The sequence below is a fragment of the Ascidiella aspersa genome, chromosome 1 (assembly GCF_963924565.1).
Source record: "Ascidiella aspersa chromosome 1, kaAscAspe10.2, whole genome shotgun sequence".
NCBI classification, from domain to species: domain Eukaryota; kingdom Metazoa; phylum Chordata; class Ascidiacea; order Phlebobranchia; family Ascidiidae; genus Ascidiella; species Ascidiella aspersa.
Genome location: NC_139447.1, coordinates 179,579 through 206,893, shown reverse-complemented (window position 1 = coordinate 206,893; position 27,315 = coordinate 179,579). Strand labels below are relative to the sequence as shown.

Sequence of the window (27,315 nt, the reverse complement as noted above, 5' to 3'; positions counted from 1 at the left end):
AATCTAAATGTGTTGATGATAATTAAGGCAAATCATCATTTATAAATCAGTTTTGTATGAGTTCAGCAAAAGATAATGAATTTATGGTAAGCGGTTCGTAAAAGTGTGAAAAAAAGCGTAAAAAATTATTTCGCCGAAATGACAATGGTCTTATCAGTTAGAACACAAAACAAAAAAGTTAACCCCGACAAATCAGCCCAGATTAACAAGGGAATGGAAACGTGTTTAAAACATCCACAATTACGACATCGCAGGCGCAAAAACAAGTTTTGTATCCAGCAATTCACGGGGTTTTCATGAATCTTTCCGACATGCTTTGCCTGTCTATGTTAAAGTTTTTTATTGGAATAGAAAATACAAAACACACAAACGCCAAATATTCGGTAAATTTATGATTATACAAAAATTTACGCAAATCCTTAATGCAAAACGGTTATTTACAAATAATAATTCGCTATATTCTTGGTATTTTGTATTGAAGGCTAATTTGAAATTAAACATTTAATAGATAATTGTTTATTTACAAAAATATGACCTTGTAATTTATATTGAGAACAGCTCATTATGGTATTTGCGCAAAACAATGTTAGAATGAACTTTTTACAGATTATCATAATATAAGTACCCTACAGATTAAACAAAAACGACAAGATTCAACAATACGGCAATTCAGCATCACAATTAAAAGAAAGCAAGCTGTGTTACAGCGTCTACTTTTTGTTTTTCGGCGAGAATCTGTCAATGCGTTGTGAGTCGATTGGAAAGTTAATTTAACCGAAAAAAACATCACAAAAATATTCTCATAATGTTGAAAATCACAAGGTCCTTAAAAACCCTTGAAATTTGAACGATTACAACTTGTCATTGAGTCGTCTGTGTTCCTCGTGTGACGTCACAAGGGTGTTTGTCGACTTGAGGTGGCGCCAGAAAAGTGCGGTTACCAGGAGTGAGAAGAGTGAGAGGGAGAGGAGAAGAGCGAAGAGCACGTAAAGAGCAACCTGCGCCGAGTTGCCCGTGAGGGACATCCCCAGGAACTCCGTGTCCGGTTCCACTGGAACCCCAGGCCCTTCGCTGCACCGAGTGCTCACGTCATCACCGATACATGACGCATATCTAAATAATGACGTCATATTATGTTAATGAAATGATTGCTACTATGAAAACACTACAGAACTTTACTTTTATTTTATGTTTAGTTTGTGTTGTAATTTTTCCGTTATGTGAAGTGCCAGTTGACTTGATTTCCCGTCGTTAATATAAGATTTAATTTTACAGTTTGATCTTATATTTGAAGAATAGTCAGAACTTTAGCTGAGCAGAACAATGGCGTTCGAACTCGTGTTAATTTAAATTAATAAAACAAGGTTAAACGTAATACAATTAAACATGGGCGGATATTCATCTCTAAAAACGTGGGTTTTGGTGGAAATACTTTTGTTAAACATGAGAACTAAATAAGTTATCGTCCATATTGTTGGTCTTGATACCATGGTGTTATGGAATGAGATCAGGGGTCAACGAACTTTTTTCATAAAGGGACAACGCTGTAAGGCCTGGTAATCGCGCACCGGACGTCAATTTATGTGTCGAACTTTATCAACTTAATTACCTTAAGCTATCCGAAGAAATTATAAACTACAAAACAATAGTCCTAATATATTCTCGTACAGTTTGATCGCACCCGCCAACATTTTAACCTTACTTTATCTTCATTAAGGAAATATGCGCGGGTCGAATCAATTAACCCGAGGGCCGTAGTTTGGCGACCCCTGATATTGTTACTTTATTGCCCCCCTGACCTGATCACCCTTGCGATGTAGGTTTGGTCCTTGACCCCCCGGAACAAGTGGGACATCGGACCCACAGCGTAGAGGGCCACATCCTCCCCACCGTGGCTTGATGACGTCAGAGGTACAGCTGACTGCTGCAGGTAGTCGATCGCCTCTGTGACGTAACAGTAAGATCGTGAGACATTTAGGTTACAATGTGAAACTCAGAAGAGAATTATTGCAAATCGCGAACAATCGTAAATTTAGAAATATAAGTCGTTATTCGGGGCAAACCTCAACAAGTTTCTCGGATTCTTGACTCAACTTTATTTTCAAGGCCGGAAAAAGTGTTGCAAAATATTCATTTAAAATACACATTTGTTGTAAGAAAGATATTTTATATTTGCTAAAAGCAATGCTACTGTTTTGATATGTTTGTTATTGAATGTGGTTGGTGTCTTCAAGTCTGGACTAAAATCAACGCCTGTAAAACTTCGTATTAAACCGACACACCCCCACAACCCAGCTCACCCACGCCCCTCACCTGTATTGACCCCGCTAATGTTCTGGCGATCCTCGCATTCCCCGTCGGCCCCCAAAGCCCCCAATGACCCCGGTCCGTTCCCGTACAAAAGAGTCGTGAAAGCTTTTCCATCAGCGGCTTCATCCCCAGGTTGTACTTTGCCTGGAATGATAAAATCGGTCAAAATATTGGTCAAACGGTAGATCACGTCATTGTGGATTGCCCAATACTAAGAACGCCGCATGTCTGAAGACTTCGGACAACCCAGCAATAAACTGACAACATCTGCCCCAACTTCTAGCCCGGAATATTGGAAAATCTTGGCTTACACGAAACAAACACTGGGTGAGACTGGATTTTCGAATATCCTCGCTGGAACTTTCGACGTCATTGGTTTTGTTACGTCACTGGCTTGTGACGTTTAATTATTCGTAAAGCATAGTTGATTGTGTATTTTACGTGGTTGTCGGCCCAGGATTGCGACAATCTACATATAGTATAAACAGTTTGCGTAAAAAAGATAAATTTTACTGTTAACAATGTGTAATACATTCTTGATTTACTGCAATTAAATTGTCCTTAAAAAATCGTTTCAATGAGCTTAAGAATGGAATAGAGCAATAATTGGAATCCAAAATAATTTGAAGTATGTCGAGGCACCATTAAGCGCTAGAAACGACATCCCGGTTGGTAGCCAAAGCGTTTCGCCATATTCTATTTACTACAAGTAAAAGACAGAACAAATTGACAAGATATTGCATTTTAAAAAACAAAATATTCTACTTTAAGAAATAGATTCAATTATACGAAGAATGAATATCAAAGCTTTAATATGAGTAGGAAACATGCAAACTTTATATTCGTGCTATGTCTTACAACCTCCAGTCATTATGATTCATAGATTTGTTAAGATTGAGTTTAAAGGTTTGAAATAATTAAAATAGATTTTTTTCATTCAAAAGAAAAAAAACTAAACCCACCGAGGATGGGGTTTCCCCTGTAGGGATATCCCCCTATAGTGAAGGGGTGGCTGTGATCCGCCGTAACAATGATCATTGTGTCCTTTTGTGACGTCATCTGCATCGCGCGAGACACCGCTTCATCAAAGGCCACTGTGTCGTGCAAAGAAAGGTGGGCGTTTCCCGCGTGGTGGGCGTGGTCTGTGACGTCATACAAAGCATTATACAAAAACAAAAACCTTCCGAAATGATGAGTATTGCACGAATTTTGTTTCACACTGAAAAAGTTGATTTAATTTTTATTCCGTGCTTTGTAATGTGTGAACTTCGTAGGTTTTATCGAATATTTTTATTTCGACTCAAAATTTAATTAGTTAAACCGCCGCACTTATTTTCTTATTGATACCCCCTTATGACCCCCCAGAACGCGCCCTGGCTACCTATCCTCCCTCCTTCCACAAGGAGCAAATATCCCTCCTCGTTTTTCTCCAACATCTGGATCGCTAGTGACGTCATTTCCGCTAAAGAGGGCTCTTTAGCGCCAGATTCGTTGATGCGGTGAGCTTCGAACTTCATGTCAGCTGGTTCGAACATTCCTGCCGGAAAATTAAAAGTTTTTTGTTTTGTTAAAGTTTGACATTTACTCGTTTTAAAGGTGTTTGTTATTTAACGCTCCACGTTAATTTTTTTTTTGTTTTTGTTTTTACAATACCAGCAAATAGCTCAATGCTGATCTACTATGCGCACAAAACATTTAGCAAATGTGACATAACAATATTCAATTGCCACCTGACAACTTTTAAAGATGTTGGAAATAATATTTTTTAACTTTACCCAAATTGTAACTTCCGTTAAACTATAATAAATTTACCTTTAATATTACTGTCAAGTTTAAAAGAAGGCGTCTTACAAGATTGAAGTATTATGACTGAGCCTTGTAGTTTAAAATAATAAATGATTTCACAACTTGCGCCACCTACCGAGCAGGGAGTCGGTTTTGTGGACGTCGATTCTGTCAAATTGTTCCTTGTTCCACACGAACTCCGCTTTCTTCCCGTCCTTTCCGTGTTTTACTTTCCACTTCTCGACTAAATCTTCTCCGTCCAATCGACCGTTCCGCATTTCAGGGTACTCGAGGTCAAAGGTCGTGTTCGGCAGGAAATATTTTCTCCCACCGCCCAAAACCACCTGGAACAAACGGCATTATGACGTAAGAAACGCGAACCATTAATACGTCTGAAACGAAAATATTTTGGGACAAAATTACATGTTCTTAATCAAAACACTGAGTTATATTGATATCGTCCTATGAACACATGTCAGCTTGGCGGATTTGGTAAAACTTAAAAAAAATAACCAAAAAAAAACAGCGGTCCGTTAATGTTTTTAGAAAGCGGAAAAATCAGCGTAAATTAGATATTGAATCGACACTAATACAATCCTAATATTATACCACTTGGTATCAGGTATCGGCTCCGATCCGATATTATCGGACGATTAAACTTAAAAAATATATAAAAATACAAAAAATCTCAAAAAATACATGCAAAAAGTTGGTAATAACCGTGAAAAGTTCCGATTGTTCGACGAACTGCTTGGCGATATCCTTGCACCCCTGTTGAGCAGCTTGGGGGGGCAATTGTGCGTCACTGTACCACATCCTGTCCACTGTGTGCGCGTAAGCAGCCGCTGGTGTGGCGTGGTTGATGCGGGTCGTGCTCACCAAACCCGAAGACTTGCCTGGGAATAATGCGTTACAACAATAATCATGGAGCAAGTAGAAAAAAGATAAATAACAAAGCGTAAAGCTCGTTTAAATTTTTAATCAAGACGTTATGATAGGTTCTTGCATCGTCTTCAGTTAATGGGACGACAGTCTATTCCAATCTTTGGAGGTTGTGGCTGGGGTTCCCTATTATGAATAAATCAATTTAATCGAATTTTTTTTCATTTGTTTTTTTGGTTTTATACTTATGTTTGCGATTCCGATGTCGGATTGACACCAAAAACATACTATTATCGGACAAGTAGCGATACTATCACTCGGTATCGGTTCCGACCCGATATTATCGGACAACTTTAATGATAGATAAATATACTTTTTATTCAACAACAATATTATCAACAAAGTGAAGTATTAAAGGGTATTCCCCTCACCGCTGTTGAAGGCGTCCACGAAAACCGACTGAACAACTCGATCTTCGGGAAGTGACGAAACACAATCGTCCTTCCTGACTCGCGCGTTCAGCCCTATGACGTAATAATTGGTCTTGACGCCACTGAGGAATGCGGTCGCTGTGCTGGCAGAGTCGGCCACCTGACGGTCCACGCAGTACGTCTGTGACGTCACACAAGGTTAATGACGTCATGGTAAAATACCGGCCCATGATTCGCTTTGACTCTTTTTTATATTCTTTTACTTGTCGACTAAAAACGGCTTAAAATTCGAAGACACGTGCGCTTGGCAAAACAATCGCATTTATGACGTCACTATACGATTGGTTCCATTCTGTGTTGAAATTAAAAAAAAGTAAACTTGATCGAAATGACGAAGCATGGTTGTGCGAAAGCTCGCAAACATTAAAACACAATTTGTCAACAATAAAGCTTGATACCAGTTTTTGGTCAAATTGAAAACTTACTTTTGGTTTCTCATAAAAACACGTCACAATTACATTACAACAGCATTAAACCTTTGTGACGTCGTTAAACCCTTTGTCACTAAACAAACAACGTAATATGCTATTCGTCGTAAACGTTTATTGCGTCACAAAGTTACCTTTATCAGGGCCGAGTTTGGAAACTTGTCGAATTCTAGAACCGCTTCCTCTCCGCTTTGACCTTGAAGTTGACCTTTGAGGATGCGTCCAGCGGTAACGGTCGATACCCCCATCCCGTCGCCTAGCAACAAGCGGGATCAGGGTTAGGAGCGTGTTTTAGGGGATTTTTACGAGCACCATTGAAACATCATGTTTAACCGTGGCTGACATTCTTTTATTAATTTAATATCGAACGAGTACCGATATTTCAACTCGGTATCGGGTATCGGTTCCGATCCGATATTATCGGACAAGCTTCGTTCGACCTTCTTCACTTAAAACTAGGAATATAAAGAGTAATTTAAGAATGTGCTTAGTATCATTACGTTGTCGCATTTGTTTGCGCTTGATAAATAAATAATTAACATTCATAAATAAATAATTAACATTCTTTGTATACGCAAAGCATGACGTCATGGTGACGTACCCAAGAAAATGATGACGTTTTTCGCGACGTTGTTGTTTTCCTCGGTTCGTAGAACTTCATCCAATTCATCCGCCGACAACTTGTTCCAGAACTCTGAGGTCTCTGTGACGTAACAACCCAACTGTTTACGTCATAATTGCAACATTGTCATTGCCAAAACTTTTGCGATGAAAACAAAATGGTTAGAATATCGTGAGCGCAAAGGTTGTATCGTAACAATGGGCTATTGTCAGCAATTGAATTTTGAAAAAGTGCGTCTATGACGTCATCCGATCACTGGAGCGTGACGCTGGCCTCCACTTAAGTCACGGATGAGTTGTTTCGAACGCTTGCCAAAAACAACCAGTATTCATCCGCCACATTTCGCTTAATGTTCATCCGCTGATCGATATTTTATTACGTCACAAAACATTCACGATAAACCCTGGGGTCATTAGGGTATTTCCCTTTTAATGATAGACTTTGGGAAAATAATCGAAAATAAATGTTTAAAAATATTTACCTTCTGGGTTAATTGATGACGTCATAGTCGCAAAACAAAGCACTCCCACAAAGAGCGTCAGTTTCATTGCGATGTGAACAAAGTTTCGTTGTACAATCAGCAGGATAAAAGCTTTTTAGATTAAATCTAAAAAATAAAACACAAAAACTTACCATAGCTTTGGTGATGTTGGGGTATGCAGTGACCTACTTTAATTTTACGCCACTTGGCAAAATTGCGAAGCTTTAAAATATGTCCGCTATTTTTTGGCCTAAAATTTAGAGCCGAGCTTATAAAGTGACCCAAAAAACTGGCTAGTATAAGTTTGCTAAATCACGGTTACAATTTTTCTGCACTTTGCATAGTTATAATGCATGATTTTTCAAGTTGTTTTTATGTTTTTGAACTTTCTTGCGCGCCATTAAATCGTGATTTTTAAGCTGCAGAGTATTTGATTAAAATTTATACTAAAACTGTGAATTATGCGAAGCCTAATTGATGGCTACCACACAAAGAATGTAAAACCTAAACTATAGTATTCCTGCTTCTACGATTTAAATCTGCAATCTCGGTAAAGTTTAGCTCCTCCATTGTTACGTCTGAAAGGCAGCGCACGAAGCCATTGTCTCCAGGTTGCTTTATTTGCACAAACCGCGAAAGTATTGGTGAGCTTTTAATAACAGGGTGGCGGCGTGGCGAGCACGTGGTCGGGTAAAACGACACCTTCGCTAGTAAGTGACGCCTGGATGATCGCAGCCTGCTCCTACACAAGCCACTTACTACAAGCACATTTCGTTTTCCTACTCAAACGCCTGAAACAAAAGCTCCTGTTTCACCTGTTTTACTAATCCCGCCTTTATTTTACTCGGCGTTGCCTAAATGGTGCAAAGATTGTGGAAAATGGAGCTTATTTGTTTGAAACTTGCAAAAACATGTCAGGAAGTAAGTGACTTGTGTTTGAGGCTTGCTCTGTTTGCCGTTCAATGTCCGCTCAATGTAAGTCAACACCTACCCTGCTACCCTGGCATTATGAAGTGGTTGCCTTGACGAGGATTCGTTGCAAAACTGCATTTGTGGCTTGTGACGTCGTTTGAAGTGCAGGTGAAGAGCATTTTCCAAATAGGTGGTTTAAGGTTAAAACAAACGCGAGTCATTCACGAAGTCTAACAATTACCGGATTATAAAATGCACTTTTTCTGACGTGCAAATGAAGTATTTTAACTCTTTGCCAAATCATGTCTTGGAATTTCAAAAATGATTCCGAAAATAACATACATTTTAGTGACATGATAAACTTAATTATTTAAAAAAAATTCCAAACTTTGTTAAAATAGATGTGTTCAGTAGTTGTAGAAATTAATGCCAACCCGGTTAAATGCGTATATTAACCAAGTTCTACCTGCCATAACACAATAAAGGGAGTAAATATATCCGTTAAAAGCCACTACTACGTCACTGTTGTGACATCATAGACAGGCAACATACAAACCGCCGTTGACGAAATATCAACTGGAAGTTTCTCGAACGTGGTGCAAGGTTAGTGTCCAGCCAAGCAGGATACAATCCCGGATATCACCTTCACGAACAACCAACGTTTCTCTTCGTAATAAAACGGAACCAAAAGTTGCAGACCCTAAACTGGGAAAAATTATTTATTTTTTCAAGTTGACTATTGATTAGAAACGTTGGTATTTTGTCGCGATAACCGATACTTTGGGCAAAAAGATCGGCCGCCCGGTCCGATACCAACTACGTCATAATTATCGTGATAAACTTTTGTGTTTAAATCGTTCAAAGTAGCTTCGATCACAAACCTTGGCTTAAAATCCGAGATATAGTTGGTATCGGACGATAAGGAATGTCCGATAATATCGGATCGGAACCGATTCTAAGTTTGTCCTTTAAATCTTACAATTTCATCTGATTTGTTGTATGGGTATAATAATGACGTCATTTGGCATTAAATCGGATAATTTTTGTCCAAAACATCGGGTTTTAGAATTAAATATCAAATATGGGACATCCCCGAAACCGACATCGCCCTAATATCGGGAGAAAACGATCCCGCGACCTGGTTTCGGCTTAAACGTTATTATCGGACATCCGAAATTTTTAGACTACATAAAACTTAGGCGTCGTTTGCTTTTTAAGGATGTCTGAAAAATCAACCTGCATTGTCACAAAACAATTGAACAAAGTGACGTAAGGGTATTCCCCTCTAGTTAGTAGCGATTCCTTTTTATTCAAAGAACGATTCATTTCAAAGAAACAAACAACGACCGTGTGTAATATAAAAAGCTAGATAAGGAAAGTAAAAAACGAGACTGCACTTCCGCCAGGGGCATTATAGAGCTAGAAAAAGTTCAAAACTTGTTGAGATTTTGTTCTAGTTCCGCTAAAAAAACTGAGAACTAAACAAAAATAAAGGAAAAATAATAACCGACTAAAACGACTTTGTGAATAAATGAAAAAGTAATTTTTTATTTTAATACTTCTAAAAATCAGTTTTATGGAATACTTAGCTATCGTTATGTTATTTCAAATAGTTGCCGCGAAGTCGGAATTTAAAACCAAAAAAATGTTTAAAAGTTGAAGTTGATGAAAGTGTTGACGTCAACATCAAGTTCAAACATGATTAAAAATATTCTAAACTCATTGTTTGTTGTAATGACGACATAGTAACAGCATAATTCATTGTGACGAAAACAACAATAATTATATTCCGCAATTGTTTCGTCACAACGCATCGTGACGTAACAAACACAACTCGTCACAAGGTGACGCTCCCGACAATAGAAACAATCGTTGGCAGTTGCTCATCGTGACGTTACAAACATGTCTCTTGTTGTGTATTTGTGACGTCACACTTCCATGAATCGTTGTGTGACAGCTTTGAATGGCGCGTTCCACATCTGCTTCAAGTCGCCCTGGCAACAGTTGTGACGTCACAATTAAAGTGTGCAAGTAATCATTATTACGTCATAGTTAAAGTGTGCAAGTATCAACTGTTACGTCACAGTTGAAGTGTGCAAGTATCAACTGTTACGTCACAGTTGAAGTGTACAAGAAACAATTATGAAAAAATGACAGCAAAGTGTGTTATGTCAGCTGACCTTGATGTAAGCCATTGTAACGAGTGGAAGGAGGGTGAATGGGACGAGGTAAAGCAAAGCTGGTTGAGCGCAACTGTTCACCTCAGATGCAACCGTCGCTGTAACAAGCCCTGCACAACAACAACAGTAATAACAACAACAGTAATAATTAAGGGTGAAACCTAACAACCAATCAAGTAAAATTTCTACGTAAATCTCACTTAATAGTTGAACGTTGTGAATGATGTTTAAGCAACACGAGCCTGGAACAAAAATGTGACTTAAACAGCAGATTCATGCACAGGCCAGGATTTAAAGACCCACAACACTGACAGATGGTTTCGTTATTAAGCCCAGTATATCGCCAGAGCATTCAAGCACAAAAGAGAACTGTGGGCCCGGCCGGATGCATCGTATTACTGCACTATTATGCAAAAGCCACAGGCTTCCAACACAATAGAAGATTCAACAGTAAAGTATGAACTTTGTATAGCAAGAAAACTGAGGCTTTCACAATAAAACAGATGGTTTTGTGTTCAAGTGAAAACGGTTGGATCCGGCCTGATAACGATTGCAGGAAGTTATTTCAAACACAATGACTAACTCAAGTGGAATTATATCTTAAGATAAATAAATATTAAACATCATTGTCACATACTAACTAATAAGGCGAACTAACTTAACACCCGACTCGTCAGGAATTAGCGCACTTCTAAGCAAAAAGGTCTACGACAATTAGTGTATCCAACAAAAATTCCGACTTTTAGGTCTTGGACAATGCGCTAATTTGACTTAAAAATGTGCATAAGAAGTTTAAATTTAATAATACTTGACCAACCCGAACCCAAACACTAACCAATATCCTAATCCAAATAATGTGCGTTGATTTAATAATTATGTAAACGCTTTTGGTCCTAATATGTGTGACGTAACAATCCTACATACAATGGACGAGAAATTATCTTATGCCCACCCGAGTTTGGGATTTTGCCCCATCGTTTAAATAATTATTAAATTAACGCACTTTATTTGGGTTAGGGTTCGGGTAAGCGTTTGGGTTTAGGTGGGTCAAGTTATTATTCTATCTCACACTTTTTGTTAACTTTTATAAATTTTCAGCAAATATTTTCAATTCATGGGGGAGCCGGGAGTTTACTAAAGGCCCAATTAGTGCATTGCCACGACCTCAAGGTTTAAAAGTCAGACCTTTCGATCCTATCGTGGACCTTTTTGGCACAATTAACTTGGTCATAAAACCCTTACACTGAAAAGCACAAGGCCAACACTAACAACTCATTTTTAAATTAACTGTAAGTAATGTTCGGTACGGCTTTCAATTTGAAATACCATGTTAGAGCAGTGCTCTTCAAAAATGATCTGTAACAACTCATTAATAACTTGGTACAATCAAAAAGTATAAACTAATGTAATTAGTTTTTAGTCATTCTATCGATTTTATATCTTGCCTTTAAAAAAAGAGATATCACATAGCTCAGAACTTAGGATACCTTCTTGGCAGCATTAAAAATATAACGTTAGTCAGGATAAATAAAAAATATTCTGTTAGAGGTTTATCGTGCACTAATTCTTAGGTAATATCTATACAATTTGTCAGCTGTATAGCCTATCTTTTTGGCATACACTTGAGTATGCTACACCCGGTTAGAAGCACTGGGTTAAAAAAAAGCTCAAGATGAAAAGTTTATGTTTACAATCTCACCGATGAAATATCCAAGGAGTGTACAGTGGAAGTATCGCACTCTATAGATGAGGTTTCCGGGTGATGAGGGGGCGTATGTCTCCCCTTCGAGCTTGCGCTTCTTGTAATTGTCGTAGCGGAGCACAAAGCAGAGCAGCAAGCCAGGCATGACGATATCACCGAGTCCTAACATCGAGAAATGTTCCGATCCACCCATGTTCTGCTCCATACTAAAACAACACTAGAGTTAAACCACACACATAAGTGTTGCAATAACTAAATGCGATTAGTTTTTCATAGAAATTACTCTTTTGGTATAAATGAAGTTAACAGACAATTAAATTAGATTTTCAATATTCCCACATATTCAAATATTTGCAGCATCTGACGTTGATATTATTCACCTAGGTTTAATCTCCTCTATTGTAAACAAATTTATAAAGCGTCATGTTTCAGCAGCAGATGCCAGCTGACCTCATTAAGAAATTAACAATAAAAAGTATATGACAAGCTGCGATGCGACGTATTTCGTGCAATACTGCAACGTCAAACAACGAGACGCTGTTGACTGGTCAAAATTGTATTTTTAAGCAACAAATATTTGTGGAAAGCCGTATTTGTCCAATTCTAAATTTTGAATTAAGGTGGCACTGTTTAAATACAAATATTGTAATTTTGGGTCTATGCGAAAATTTAACCAAATTGCAATATTATTGTAGCTGCCTTATTATTTTCACAGTTTGTCCATTAAATTGAGTCTGATCTAAAAGGTAGTTTTACATGAAGGCCATACAATTAGATAAAAGTAGTTACTTTGGGAATATTAGTTTTCCAGGCAGCGATAGTTGAGGGGCGTCCTTAGCAAGTGCAAAGTTGAACTTGCGAGCCAACATCCCGACCTGCAACAATAAAACATCTCACTAAACTGGGCGGGAAAGCATAACTTGGTCATAAAGTGGTTCTAAGCCTTTTAGTGCCAAAATAACATTGATTTACTAATCTTTTGAAAAAAACTTTTTGATAAAATATAGGTAATAATAAGCACTAGAATAAGCTAAACATTTATATTCAAACAAACGTTGAAAATTAAACCATTCAAAATTTCAAAGGGTGCTTTTAGCATTTAGCAGTCGGCGATGTTGCACACAATAGTCAAAAGTACCCCTAGAAGTGCAGAATTGCCCCCCGTTAAAACTTTTAAATCACCTTTAATCAACCCCCTTCGGAAATAATTACCAAGGGGTTGAAAACCACTGCTTTACCAAGTACTAATGTTCACACAAAGTTGCCGACATAAAATGGAAAATCTAATGCTACTCAGCCAACTGTTTGTTAGTAATAAACTCCGACACTTGGACAGCAAACATTTTAACAAAACAATATTTTGTGCGTAGTTGTACAAACCGGGTTGTCTGCCTGAGCTGTGGCAACTTGAACCATCACGTTTGCGTTGAACAAATACGAGGAGAAAAACACCCAGAACACGTCGTAGATGAGGAGGCCAGATAGAAGAAGGCATGACACTTTGAGGCTCGGGAGTCGAAGCAGGGCGATCATCGACACACAGAGACCCATGCTTAGTGCTGCAGCAATAAATAATAATAAGCTGAGCTCTGCAACATTTATCAGCGGATTTCAGCACTTCTTGCAAGGTTTTGTGGATTTACATTTCAACCAGCTACACACAGCCCCATGCTAAGCACTGCAACAATATTCAATGTCAGTGTGTCAAAACTATCAAACCTCACCCTGTGGTTCCTTTGCATTCTTAAATTATAAAAAACTTTATTATTTCAATAAAATAATCTCAAATTAGTAAATAAAAAGTAGCGTATTTTTTTTACTTATATACAAAGTAAGCCGTGGACCAGATTAAATTGATTGACAGGCCAAATTTGCCGGAGGGCTGTAGTTTGTCCAGCTCTACACTAGTGTCACAGCAAACTTTGTAAACATGTTTCGTTAAGATGTTATTGTGTTGCTATAAATTGACTGTATTACAAATGAAGCTGTGTGTGTGGGTCTACAGGTTTTATAACACAAAAATTGGGTTAAGTTTTCATCTTAGATTTACCACTTTCAAACATTGTTTGTCTAAACCAGCTACAAAAACTGATCGTTCTCAGCCTTCATGTGATAGCTCTAACACTGGGCTGGGCTATTTATTTTGTGATTGTTTTTTGTAATTTATTCAGTAAAATATTCTAAAACTAATAAAAAACATGAAGTATTATTTTAAAAGTTTGATAAAAAGCAAGTCAAGGACTAATTTGGCCCACTAGGCGAAGTCTGCTCAGGTCTGCCTGAAAACTACATTGTTCCCCACAAAATAGGTATGTTCTCCATTGTGAAGACATTATAACCCCAGAAGCAAGTTTACTGACGTACCATCCATGAGGAGCCAGTGGCCGGTGAAAACCCAGATGGAAACGAACAATATTGAGAGAGCGAGCGAGAGTAGTTCGGCCGGGGTGAAGCGGCCACAAAAACCAAGCGACAATCTGCAAATAGAAACATGTAATTACAACGATAAACTGTTTTAAGGTAATAAAAAATACAGGGGATTTGAGAAAAAACTTAAACAAAGCAATGAAACTTTACAGAACCACATCAAAATACTTGAAACAATAAATAAATAAAACTTTAATTTTAATAAAAAAAATCATGAACATTCAATAAAATTGCTGCGAAAATTTGTGTGTTGTGTTCCAAAATAAATTTGCAACAAATTTCAAAATACCAAACAATAAACCCTTTTTATTGAAAAAAATTAATCGAGATAGTATACACTTGAGCATAGGTCAGATAATAACAAGTGGAAATGATGCTGGAATGGAAACAACTCCATAATTTGCAATCCGACACAACAATATTGACCTAAAGATGCTCAAACTTGCGATTTTGCATAAACTTTGCATGCCACAAGTTTCGGTAGCATCCTTAATAATGATCACTTTTGCATAGGAGGTTAACTTTGCTTTATGCAAAATAGTGACCTTGGCCTGATTAGTTTAATTCTACTTGACCCAAACTGGACTGTCTTCAGTAACACAAGTTTTAAACATTGTTTTATTGTTTGTGTGAACCAATATTACAGCTTACTTGTTTTGTGAAGAGCAGGGTCTCATGATGTATTGGCACATTGGGAGCATAAGGAAAGCAAACGCTGATGCAGCAAGAACTAAAACGTAAACATCTTGTTAAGTATAGAAATATATTTTAACAATCCAACAAAAACGTATTTCTAGAACCCTCTACAGCAGCCTTTGTTTTAAGCAGTGAATCTTTCCACCGCTTGCTTCCCAAAATTTTAATCCAGATAATTACACTAAGATTTAAATCCGATGTATTATGTTCCAAATATTAAAATTTATTAGAAAGTATCTATTTAAAATGTGTTCAGCAAACAACTTGAAACTTGCTCACACCAATGGTGGGGAAAACAGGTGTAAAGTGAAAATATTAGCCTAAACAGTGAACTGATAGTCAATAATTTCTTTTAGTTTTTAATAGGGTTGGCAAGCCTATCAATTGACCAGTCAAATACAGTCAATTGACCGCACTTTATTTAACCGGTCGTACAATTGTTTTACAAACCATTGTACTTTAGCCAAAACGTTCATATATTTATTTAAAGTTAAAATCAAGGTTTATTTTTAACTTCAATTGCATTATGATAGTGTGTATAGTACCAATATTTTATTGACCGGATTTTATTTGACTGGTCAAATGTCCAACCCTAGTTTTTACTCACTAGCTGTGCAGATTGCAAAGACGACCTGCAGCGAATCAAAGAAGAAAAACATGATTAGAAGTGAAACCGAAGCTCCGATTGGAAGACATACGGCCTGCGTCGAGTTTATCATCTGGAATGTGGCTGCAAAAAAGTTTCTGGTGAAATATAATAGCACAAAAATTTTCTACTAAAAAATCATATTTTTTGGTTCGACAAAAATTAAGGGGTTGTTATAAACTCATGTCTTTATTCACAAACAGTGATTATTTCTAAACTGTCTTTGGGAACTAAAGTGGTCTTTCAAAGTATATTTTATTCTCGTAACTACACAAGAGGATCATCAGTTCACTTCAATCAATTAGTTTGCTCTAAAAGTTGTTCGGCAGAAGACTTGAAAACATCAGTTCATAACAAACCGTTTAATACTTGCTTTTATATCTTCTAAAAATGTGGAAAATATGTACAAATTACATCAGCACAAGTAAATAAACGCTTAAGTTTCTGAACAAAATGCTCCAAAGTATTCTTACATTGGTCGCCTGAGTTTGCTTCTTCCGTCTTTTCTTTTGTCCCACTTTCATATTCCATGTTTAGTGATCTAAAAGCAAAAAATTGTAGATTTTTGTAAGTGAACATATTATGGAACTCGCCAAATCATTTTTACTTTGCTGTTTGGTGATCAAACAATAAAAGTCAACCAATGACTGATTCAAGTGATGCTTTATAAAAAAATTCAATTAAAAATTCAGATTAAGAAAACTTGGAACAATTTGATGAATTTCAACACTAATGGTAGTATATGTAAAACTTTTGGCTACCCGGTTAAATTAATGTTTAGTATTTGGAATTATTATATTGATTTTCTGGCCTAGAACAGATTATAAACAAGGAATGATTTAAAAACAAAAAGGTAGAAACTCACCTAAAACTTCCGTAAACTATGAGCAGGATAGCAATCACAAACGTCGATATTCTTGAAGAATCCATCAGTGATAATGCCCTAAAAAACATAGACATTTACCGCATTCTGGTGATTCACTTTCTGGTTGAATTGTTTCACGAAAACAGCATAAATATAATTGAACTTTAGAGCAATGTAAAATGACAAGGAAGTTTTTCCAAAACATCTAAACATAAGTGAATGAATTAAAGTGAGTTTGAAACCGTAAGATTATTAGATAGCCTTATAGCATAATAGCAGAGACTACAAAAAATATGACAACAATTTTTTTTTACCAAGTTTCATAAGAAAAAAGAGGGATCAGTTTGCTTAGAGTGCTTCACAACCTATGAGTCGCGACCCCAAATTAGATTGCTAAATTAGGTCGCAAATCAAAATTCTTTATGCTAATGCCTATTTTTTATTGGCTTACAAGAAGCTAGTTTTTATTTCTCTTACAAAAAAAAAAGCAATTGGGTCGCCAAAGCTTAGTCTTCATACTTACGCTTAATATTTGGGTCGCCGCGAAAAAAGGTTGAGAAGCACTGGGTTATGTGATTACTAGGGCGAATATTTTTTCACTTGTCAAAAAAAGTCAAAATTTACACGTTAGGTCAAAATTTGTCAATATTTTTGTAAGTTAATATCGAATAAAATTGCACATAAATCCCTTACAAAATTAAAAAAAAAACTAAAGTCAGCTTTTTGAAATTGGTTAAGGTCACGAAGCAGTTGGTGTACTACCTTGTCGCGGTAGGAGCCCCCGTTGGCGTGGTTACTTGTAAGTGTTCGTCAACTAATTTGTTTTAGTAACATGTTGTTTCACGCTTACCACTGGTAATCACTCTTTGGAAATGAAACGGCGACCGGGATTCCTTTGACGTTATTCTCACCCAGTTTCATGCTGTCGCCGCGGTTCGGTTGACCAGCCTCGTTGACGGCGACGGCTTGAACTCCGTCATTGGCAATCGCAGGAGTGGCAAGCGCCACAAGACACACTGTCAGTAGCCAAACAGAGCCTGCCACAGCACAATGTCGAGGAAATGTTTTCGCCACATCTTTACTTTGTAAACGTTTATAAAAAGACTTTTTGGCGATAATCATTGCTTTATCGTTACAAGTCATACTGCATTTGTGTTCTATCTAAAAAGCAATGCCTTGAAAAAACAAAATTCTAGTTAATAAAAGATACATATATATGCATGTACAACAACTGTTGTCAAGCCCTTTGAAATCGTTGTTTGAACGATAATTACATCATAGTACACCGGAAGCCAGTGACAAACTTACCGAATCATGTCATCCACAAAATGACTGACTTTGATAAGAACAGAAAAGTCGTTATGAATATTTGGTTTAATTTAAAATCATTTGTCACTATTTATCTGCAAGAGCGAGGGTGTCTTGTTTACAGAACATCAATATTAGAAAAGTCTTTAAAGTTTGACACAAGATACTTGAAATAAATCTATGAACATTTTCTAACAATCATTGACTTGCTCAGCTGGTCACACTTTCATAGTGAGTTTGCTCAAATAGAGCCACAAGAACAAAAGCCCCCTGGAGGTGAGTTATAGACTCGAGCAACTTGTAAACAATCACATACGTACGCACTGCAATGAGGTGTTACCACAAACATTGGGTGATGTGATTTGTTTTTGTTATCGGAGGAAAACAACACGGGTAATATATCCACACTCATTTCATATGATTAAGCACCTGCGTTTAGCCGCTTATATTCAGTGAAACATCTAGAACAACCTTTCAACTAACACATAAAATAAAAAGTGGGATGTAACACAAAATATATTGTAAGATATTTCCAAGCAAACTATAGAAAGATCACAGAGACAAAGTAAACAACAGAAATTTTTCTTCCACAAAACTAAAAGAATACAAACTGAGTCGTATTTACTATTGTTTAAAACATGTAAATTGTTTATCAAAATATATTATCTCATTCAAAACAAACCTCAACAACAACAAAAGCACTTGATCATCAAGTATTTTAAAACTTTCAATCAGATCTCACTTTCATATGAAGAAAATTAAACAATAAAATGTAAAGCTGCATCACGTTTGCTTTTATTGTTTTTCTTGTCACTAATGGTGCACTTCCAAACCAAACTATTTTATCGTAATGTTCTTTTAAAATGACTGGAATTACTTAAGTTCAAAGCTTCGAAATATTTTTGTTGATTCTTGGTTGTTTAATTTTCACTTTAAAAATAAAATGTTCCTGAAATTCTTTGAATAGAAACAGCACTACTTAAATACAAAAAGCCAACACCTTAAGTACTTAGTATTATTAGGGTTGTCACTCAATTTTATAAAAAAATACAAAACAATGTGAAGACTTTTCAGGGAAAATCTGTAGCCTTTTAAAGATTTAAAATATAGGGCTAGATTTTTTAAAATAAACAAAACAGTATAAAACAATAAGTTTTAAAGCGCATAAAATTAGTTAAACAACAATTCGAGTTTTAAAAAAAAGTTTTCCAATTCGTTTTTAATCCGTAAATTAATTTAAAGACATAAAAAAAAATGATGGCAACCATGAATTTAAACCAAGAACCTTAGCACCATTAGCAACTGGTTTGTAGTTGATAGGGGCAACAGAATTGAAGGGTGTGCAGTGAGTGAACAGGCATGCAACAGGAAGCAAGTAATACATCCAATTAGTCGGCCGTGGTCGGCTTGCAAAGATGGCGCGATGAATAATTCACAAGATTCACAAACAACTACAGATCACGCTTTAAGCAAATTCAAGCCAACATTAAAAATTTAATGGTTCATTGCAGATGCCTAATGGCAAGCCTAGCGGAGATTAACATTAATAATTGCACAATATTAAACTCACTGCTGTTGAAATTCAATTTGCCTGTAGTTTAAAAAGGCTCTACTTTAATCAATAAAAACACCAAGAATTTTTCCCATGTCACTCTATGGATAATCCTCAGGGCCATGATGAGGAATGAAACATGTGGAAGCCCTAGATGTGGTACAAACTTGTCTTGGCCACTTAAAATGTACAAGTGGGGTTACACAGATAAACCTTGCCACTTCCTGCATATGTGAGGATGATCAAACTATAGACCACCTTGCTCAGTGACCGGGCGAACAAAGTTACATGACTTAAAGGTGTTAAACGAAAAAGCAAAACGATGTGTGGAAACGTTTTAAATGTGATCTAACTGGATTTGATATGATAGATAGATTTTATTTTTTCGGAACCGAAACAACTAGAACGCAATACAAATTTACCAAGAAAATTACAGTTGTTTGTTCCAGGATGCAGCGAAAGACCGTAAGGTGCATCGAGTCAACTGCACCCTGTTTGTACAAATGTTCATTTGAAAACAAAAAACATTTACCCAACACACATGTTAGTGATACATTGGAAACACAGGAAATATAAGATAACAAAATGATTACCACCAGGTTAAAAAAAACACTTTGCTCAAGCTTTTAATAAACCTAAATAAACACCTAAAAAACGCACTTTTAGTCCAGATTTTTTATTATAGGTAAATTCAATGCTGCAACAAAATATCTTGGCGTGTCAAAAAAGGGGATGTGAAATACACATAATTATAAAGCATGATTTCTTGTAAAGAAAACTATAAATATTTTAGTTTTAACAAGATGGTAGAATAGGAATTAGTGATAGTGAGTATACCACAGGTTAAACGAGCACAGCAACATTTTTCAGTTTTTGGAACAAAATATATTTTCTTTTTGAGGGAAGAAAATGTTGACTAGGACCAACTAGCAAAAGTGAGTCAGTATGAGGATTAATTTAATTCTTAACATTAGGTTTAATTGATGAGCAAATAAATGAATAACTTTTTGCAAGACATTAAAAAAGTAATTTGGTTTAAATGTGCAACAATTCAGATCGGGGAGAATGGTCGCACTTACATTAATTTGAAAACAAAAAAAAGTGTTTGAATATACATGAAATAAGTTTTCTAATTTTGGTCATATTGGTGTCATAACATTGTGTATTTTTGTGAACTGCATTTTTAAAATAAAAAAACCATGGATGACTGAATATTTTCAGTTAACATGAGACAGAACAGGCAAACATGAGAACAACTCACTTTTGCGCAAACTAAATTTGTTTTTTGGCATTTCTACATAAAATCCATATTATCCCAAAATTAGATTTATTTTAATTAATTACCCACAAATTAACACACAAAGTTATGAACGAATACATAAACAATGAAATCCTAATGTCTACCATTTCAAGAAAGAGTTTTACTGAATTTGTTTAATTTTGACGACTGCTGCACAAAATCATCGAATAATTTGTGAAAACTTGAGAAAAGCAAGTATTTCAAATCTTGCCCTCACAAAATTCACAGTTTCCAGTCTGGAGTAACCCGGAGTTATCAAAAATCAAGCAGAGACAACTAACAATACATAAATATTATACTTTCAAAGAGCAAGCCATTACCTTAATTAAAATGATACTGTAAAACATATTATTATCAAAAAAATCAATGACTTTATATTTAGCAGGATATTGTATATCAGGGTTTGGCAGCCTATTTTGCACTGCGGGCTGGAAAAAAAACAGCAATGTTCAGTTGAAATGTTGCCAATATATTTGATTAGGAATGCCAGGTCGTAACCTGATAAAGTATGGACACATACAAACCAGCAATGCATTCTCGTGTAAGGCCCCATGTTTGCCAGTTGCTGATGACAAGCACTTACTAGCACAGCAGTAAACAAATTTACTCAATTTGAGCAAATGAACGCATTTTACGTAGATTTTTCACGAAATGTGAGGAAAAAGGTGATTTAGGTGGAGACATTTCCCCTTGCAACCTGGGTGTATCACAGTGAACATTAAAATTAAAGAAACTCTACAATCAAAATTTACTTGTAACATATAGATTCATTTCTTAAGGTGAAATATTTTTAACTTTTTATTTTTCATATTTTTTAATTTTTTCGACATATTTTTAAGTTAATTCGGATTTAGACTTCGCTATTTAGGAATTGAGTGTTTCAAGATTTTAATTTTTGAGCAATTATCTACAAAAAAATTGTTTGAAAACACTAGTTAAGGCATTTTATTTGAAAAAGTGGCTTTGTTTTGATTGTTGTTTTGGGCGCTGGTCCAGAATCCTACAAGATTTTCGTCCGGGGGTTTATATTGCTAACAATATTTGGTTAGGGTGAGAGTTAGCATTTGGGTTCTGCTGAGTGAAGTATTATTATTATATTTATTCGGCGCTGGTATAGAATCCGGCGCTCTTTCACTATTGTACGTAAAATTAATAAAAAAAAATTTTCTTCAAATGCCGCATACCACAACACATATTGTTTGGGTTAGGGTTAGCGTTTGGTTGAGGGTGGGTCAAGTTATTATTAATAATAAACATAATATTACTTATGCCCTCACCCAAAACCCTCACCCAAACGCTAACCCGCACCCTAACCCAAACAATATGCGTTGTGGTATGCGGTATTATTTATTTTTTTTTGCATAACTTTTCACGTACAATAGTGAAAGAGCGCCTAGAATCCTACCACAACTCATATTATTTGGCGCCACTTCACCATAATATTTCACCTCCAATGCAATTTATTGACTTTCTTGTTTTGTTAAAACACCATACGAAGGTAATTCATTAAGTTTATAGTAGCCACGCAACTTGAAGACCCATAAAATATTTTTTTTAAAGAAAATCTTGCAAAAGTTAAACGAACAAATAAAAAACTTCTGCAAAATGTTGGTAAACACAAAAGGGAAAAACTCTCGACCAATCACAAGCCGCTATTTGCCCTGCCGGGGTGGTGCGACATTTATTTAAAAAAGGGGAAAAAAAACAAATATTGGTAGGACACAATTTTTAATAACGACCGACGGAAAATTGGGTTTATCATATTCATACCTAAATATATCTAAAAAATTCTGCTTATAGTTTAGGAAAAGTTCTAATTACCTTTTACTTAAGGTTGCAAGTGATAATTGTTAATTGACAAACGGTATAACAGTATGTTACAATTGCCGACATTTTGAATCATGGCCACATTTATAACACCGGCTCATTAAGTATCAAACACATTTTTGAGAATTAATTTTGGCAACTGAAGCATCACAAAAGTAACGGTCCTGGGCTAATTATGGAGATGCTACAGTCACACAGATTTTTTACCTAAGCTAAAATAAAACAAACAAATAGATAATCTCAAAAACACCTGCTGTTCTTGAGCTAGCAAATTAGCAGCTAAAATCAACGTGAATCACCACGGCACTATAAAAATTTTGTTTATCTGCTTGAATTAAGCAAAACTTGTACTCTGTTTTTAAAGAGATTCTCTTATTGCTCGATGTAATGGTTGTTTATACCCCAATTTAATACACATTAAACTTTTTGGTGGTTAAGAGTTTACACAGCACAACATGTTTTTGTTTTTGTTTTTTTAAGGTTAAGAGCAGGGCTGCGGAGTTAGAGTCGGAGTCGGACTCGAGTAAGACCACGTAAAACCACCCGATTCCCGAGTTCGCAAATTAAGTTGATATTGCCGCCAAGTTTAATTGTAAAGGCAGAATAGCATATGGTGGAAATTTTCCATGTATCGTGGGTGGATGAATTATGATACTCGTAATGAGTCAGGTTATTTTTAACTGACTCAGCAGCCCTGCTTAAGATTTCACACGGCACCGTATAGTTTGCATAGCGACTTTCGGCTGAATACATTCTATGAAACGGACAAAAACACCCTAAACTTTACAGAACTTTTTATTGTGGATTAATGGTCGGGGTTGACAAATCAAAACAACAGAAAACTTTTAATTTATTTAAATAATCGGGTCAGACTTGATGAGTATTAAGACTCTCGCGCGATAGCAAGTGGAGAAATAAATCCTCCAAATGTTTGATTAAACGAACTGAATTACTTGTCATACGCAATAATAATGAACTAAATCAGGGTGGTCCAAACCCAGGCCCTGGCCCGCGACATCATTGCTCGTGGCCCGCGGGGCACTGATGAATTAATGTAATGCTGTTAAAGGGTTTATCAAACAAATATAAGTTACGAACGAATAGTTAGCTTATAATTACGTTTTGCGAGTTACACTAATTAACCGGGTTTCCACCGCTCAACAATTCGGAAATATAGAGGGTGACTATAGAAGGCCTAATATTTGATATGTGTTAGAGTTGGACTGGCTTTCCAGGGAAGGGATAGTTCGCTATGGCACTTATTAAAATAACTATTTTACGAACTTATATGTTATATTTCTATTTTTACTGCAGCACGCAAATGTTTCCGTCTTTTTAATTTGAACTTAACATAGAAAGTACGACTCTATTTAAATTACTATTTTTGCCAAAAAAAATCACTTTTAAACAATAGAACGATCCAACATATTGAAGTTCTGGTAAGTTTTTAAAAACACAGGTTTTATGTGTACCTGTTCCTAGGGTCCTAACTCTTTCCAAGATACAATTTCAGCCAAACTAGTTTAGTTAAAACGTTATTTGCGCGAATTTAACAATAGCGTAGTAGTATGCAACCTCTCTGATTTAAATTTTAACAAGACAAACAACTCACAGTTAGTTTAGTCCGCGAACGTTTTGCATGTGATCAACCTTAACAGTTTTGGGGCCAATGGCTTTTACAACATCTCGTGTATTACGAAGAAAAGTGAAGAATCACAACAAAATATTGTGGCCCGCGATGCTGTCGACCTTGGACCACCCTGAACTAAATAGTCGATCAATTGAGGATTGTCATGCGAGCAAAACCAGGATAGAAAAACCAAGCATGTGGTGAGGTTCGAACTCCCGACCTCGGTAATACCGGGACCTCTATATATTTAGCATATTGTGAGTGGAAGTATTTCTGAAATAAAAATGACTTCAATGGTAAACACAACATACCGTAAACCAGCAGGAGGCTTGATAAGAAATCGATGTTTCATATCGTGACGTAAAAATAGTCACTGTCGTCATGGAAACCTCGACTTTTGTTTTTGTCGTTCCAACTTTTCCAAACCCAGCTCATTCACAAACCACTATGCGAACGTTAATGTCATTCATGTCAAGCTCATCATGTTTATTCAAGCGGACGAGTTGCACTTCACTACGTCACAGTGTCTTGTCATTGCCGATAATCGACTGTGACGTCACAAGTCCTTACTGTCAGCACTGTGATGTCACAATGGTGACAATGCGCAGATGATAATGGAACGCGCGATCGCGTCGCGAACTTCATTTGATCGAAGCAAGATGAGCGCTGGACAGTTCGTGCAAGCCGGTGAGTCTTTGTGACGTAACAGAGTGTTCTTTGTGTGTAACAAAGGTTCTGATTTTAAGTGCATAATGACGCAACAATTGCTATTATGGCGTAGTTCAATTGCTTCGATTGCGCTCAGCTCGACTAAACCTTTCCAAAAAGCCTTTTAGCGCAATTATTCAGCAACTTAGAAATAAGACTTGTATTTCAAAGATTTAGGGCTCAATTGTTGTAATTGGCGTATTTGTACAACTGTTTAAACTTTGTTAAATAATAGAAATATGCTGTTTTGTTTTCCAAAGTACTTTATACCCCTATTCCTTACGTACAATGCAATACTTTTACGATTCTACCCTCGTTCCTCACGTTTTAGGAAGTGCTTACTACTTTAAAGGCTGGGGGGGAATTCCCGAGGAAGCGAAGTTCCCAAAATTCGAAGCAAAAAATCAAAAAGGTGAAAATCTCGATTCTTTGTAGATTTTGTTTCTTGCAAATAAATTGCCTTTTTATTTGATGAACAAAACGGCAAACTAAACATTTAAAGTGAGCTGAGTCCGAAGAACTATTTTTTATCAAAAATTCATATGTTATTCAAATTCAATCTGTTTATAAACCGAAAGGGTTTGTTAAAATTACGTTTTGTCGTTTTAAAAAAACGCAATAACTTGTCAAATATTGAAAAATATTGAAAAATATTGAAAAATTTTCCCAGAATCCGCAAAAAACATTTTTCCTTTGTCATTTCAAGCTTGGAAACAATCGCCTTCATTGCGTCATAATGCCCTTTTGCCCTTTTTAAAGATTCCTGGAAAAGCTGGACGAAGTTGGATGCCGTCAGGCCTACGTCATCTGCGTCCGGGTCGATCAACGATGACGTCACTATGACGTGTAAGATCGACGAAGCGCGGGAAAAACAGAAGGCGAAGGCTCACCAGGTGGCGCTAGCGTGCACGTCGGGTCGCGGACATAAGGCGGCGCTAATGTTCCAAGTGAGTGTGACGTAACAATGAACATACAAAAGACACCTTTTACGCAAACTTAAGTTTTATTTTTACAAGGCTTAGGTTTGAACAAAAGCAGACTTCACTCTATTAATGGAGGGAAGTTAAATGATGAAGCGATAATTCACTGGGCGTTAACATAAAGAAGAAAAATAAATAAGTTCGTTTCTTCCCATTGAGCGCGAATTTCTGGCGTGTAACTTACTTTATGATACAACAAGGAATAGCTTAATTAAAGAAATACTCATTTAATGAAAAATATTTGTTTTCCAATCCTGAAAGAAAGGCGAATTTTTAAGTCGTCGAAACGTTGCAAGCTCCTAATTAAGAAAAAAAGTTTGACGACCACTGAATTTAACCCAACGGGCGATTTCAGATTCCCTTTTTAGATAACATTTTTATTAATAATCTTAGCAAATTATATTTTCTCCACTAAGCGTCGCTTCGAACGATCGGAAAGATTCGCGCTCGTAAAAGAACCTGAGGTAAGAAAAGAAACCACAGAGGTGGATGACGTCATAAAAATGGAAGCCAGTGACGTCATCAAGCCAGATGAACCGGGAGTGAGTGACGTAATAACAGTTGAAGAACCGATTGACGTAACAACTTCGGAGCAACAGGAAATAACGAGCCAAGATGTCGCAAGTCCGGGACTTCCCAAGGAGCTCCAACAACTGATGACGTCATTGTGCGCTCGTCCGTGGGAATTCCCCGCCCACCCTTCGCTCCCCCAGCCCCAGGTGAAGGACTTCAACCGAAGACCCCGGGGATTCACCGGAACTTATGTCTCTCCTTACGGCGCCTATTTCACCGACGAAGGAGTTTATGAGTCGGGAGATTTGTGAACATTTCGTGAAACTGTGATGATCTGTGATTTTGTAATCATCTGTGAATTTGTGATGTGTTCATGATGTGTTAACGTCTCACGAATTTGTGATCGTCTTGTGAACTTTTCATTATTTTTTAAAATTGTTAGTCGTTTTGTGAGTTTGTAAAAACTCGTGAGTATGTGATCATTTTATGAAACGTAAAATTAATTGTTTACGATATAACTTTTAATCACGTGATAGTGAAGTTTGTCACAAAGTTAGTGATTTGTAAATAGTTTCACGTTCGCATGAAACGCGCTCATATGATTGGCTCACCAACTCACGAATTAGAAAAAAGATTTTGCTTCCATGGGACTTGTCATACTTTATTTTGTGATGAGAACAATTATTTTTAGAAGCAAAATACGCTTAACTGAGAATATCCTTTAACATTTTGGCGGGATTCCTTCAGTTGATTTTAGACCAAAATCCTTCAGCAAATAGAAACAAGTAATGCACAAAAATCTATTACATTTTAAAATATTTAAGTCAATATATTAGTTTTATGCAACAAGTATAAATATTGTGTACTTTCACTCTGAATGATGATCTTATCAAAAATAACTTTTAAAAACTATTTTCCGCACAAGGGTTAAGATTTGTTTAAAGCTTGATTTTAAGGTGTCATGTTATGTTTTGATATATAAGTTTTAACTTATATTTAGTCTTTTGATGAAAACGTAGGGCAAAAATTTCAGCGCACAAAATCAGATTTTACGCTTACTAGCGGAACTC

At 36.4% G+C, this 27,315-nt stretch overlaps 3 protein-coding genes across 3 annotated transcripts; 1 reads left to right on the top strand and 2 right to left on the bottom strand.

Annotated features, from left to right (window-relative positions):
- Positions 1 to 347: 347 nt before the first annotated feature.
- On the bottom strand, positions 348 to 7,109 carry LOC146166381 (alkaline phosphatase-like). The gene is made up of 11 exons (XM_083380588.1): positions 7,000 to 7,109; positions 6,498 to 6,599; positions 6,031 to 6,152; positions 5,409 to 5,589; positions 4,816 to 4,991; positions 4,232 to 4,439; positions 3,692 to 3,847; positions 3,264 to 3,452; positions 2,314 to 2,454; positions 1,800 to 1,944; positions 348 to 1,113 (listed from the first exon to the last, which is right to left on the bottom strand). Exons 1-11 carry the CDS (start codon positions 7,064 to 7,066, stop codon positions 852 to 854), a joined length of 1,749 nt encoding a protein of 582 aa, XP_083236714.1. The 5' UTR covers positions 7,067 to 7,109; the 3' UTR covers positions 348 to 851.
- A 2,088-nt stretch (positions 7,110 to 9,197) lies between these two features.
- On the bottom strand, positions 9,198 to 18,558 carry LOC146166380 (signal peptide peptidase-like 3). Its single transcript, XM_083380368.1, has 11 exons — positions 17,278 to 18,558; positions 16,428 to 16,505; positions 16,036 to 16,103; positions 15,524 to 15,646; positions 14,872 to 14,950; positions 14,158 to 14,270; positions 13,174 to 13,352; positions 12,583 to 12,668; positions 11,791 to 11,999; positions 10,092 to 10,201; positions 9,198 to 9,905 (listed from the first exon to the last, which is right to left on the bottom strand). Exons 1-11 carry the CDS (start codon positions 17,568 to 17,570, stop codon positions 9,840 to 9,842), a joined length of 1,404 nt encoding a protein of 467 aa, XP_083236494.1. The 5' UTR covers positions 17,571 to 18,558; the 3' UTR covers positions 9,198 to 9,839.
- A 6,145-nt stretch (positions 18,559 to 24,703) lies between these two features.
- On the top strand, positions 24,704 to 26,556 carry LOC146166379 (uncharacterized). Its single transcript, XM_083392028.1, has 4 exons — positions 24,704 to 24,731; positions 25,084 to 25,164; positions 25,512 to 25,699; positions 26,149 to 26,556. Exons 1-4 carry the CDS (start codon positions 24,704 to 24,706, stop codon positions 26,554 to 26,556), a joined length of 705 nt encoding a protein of 234 aa, XP_083248154.1.
- Positions 26,557 to 27,315: the final 759 nt, after the last annotated feature.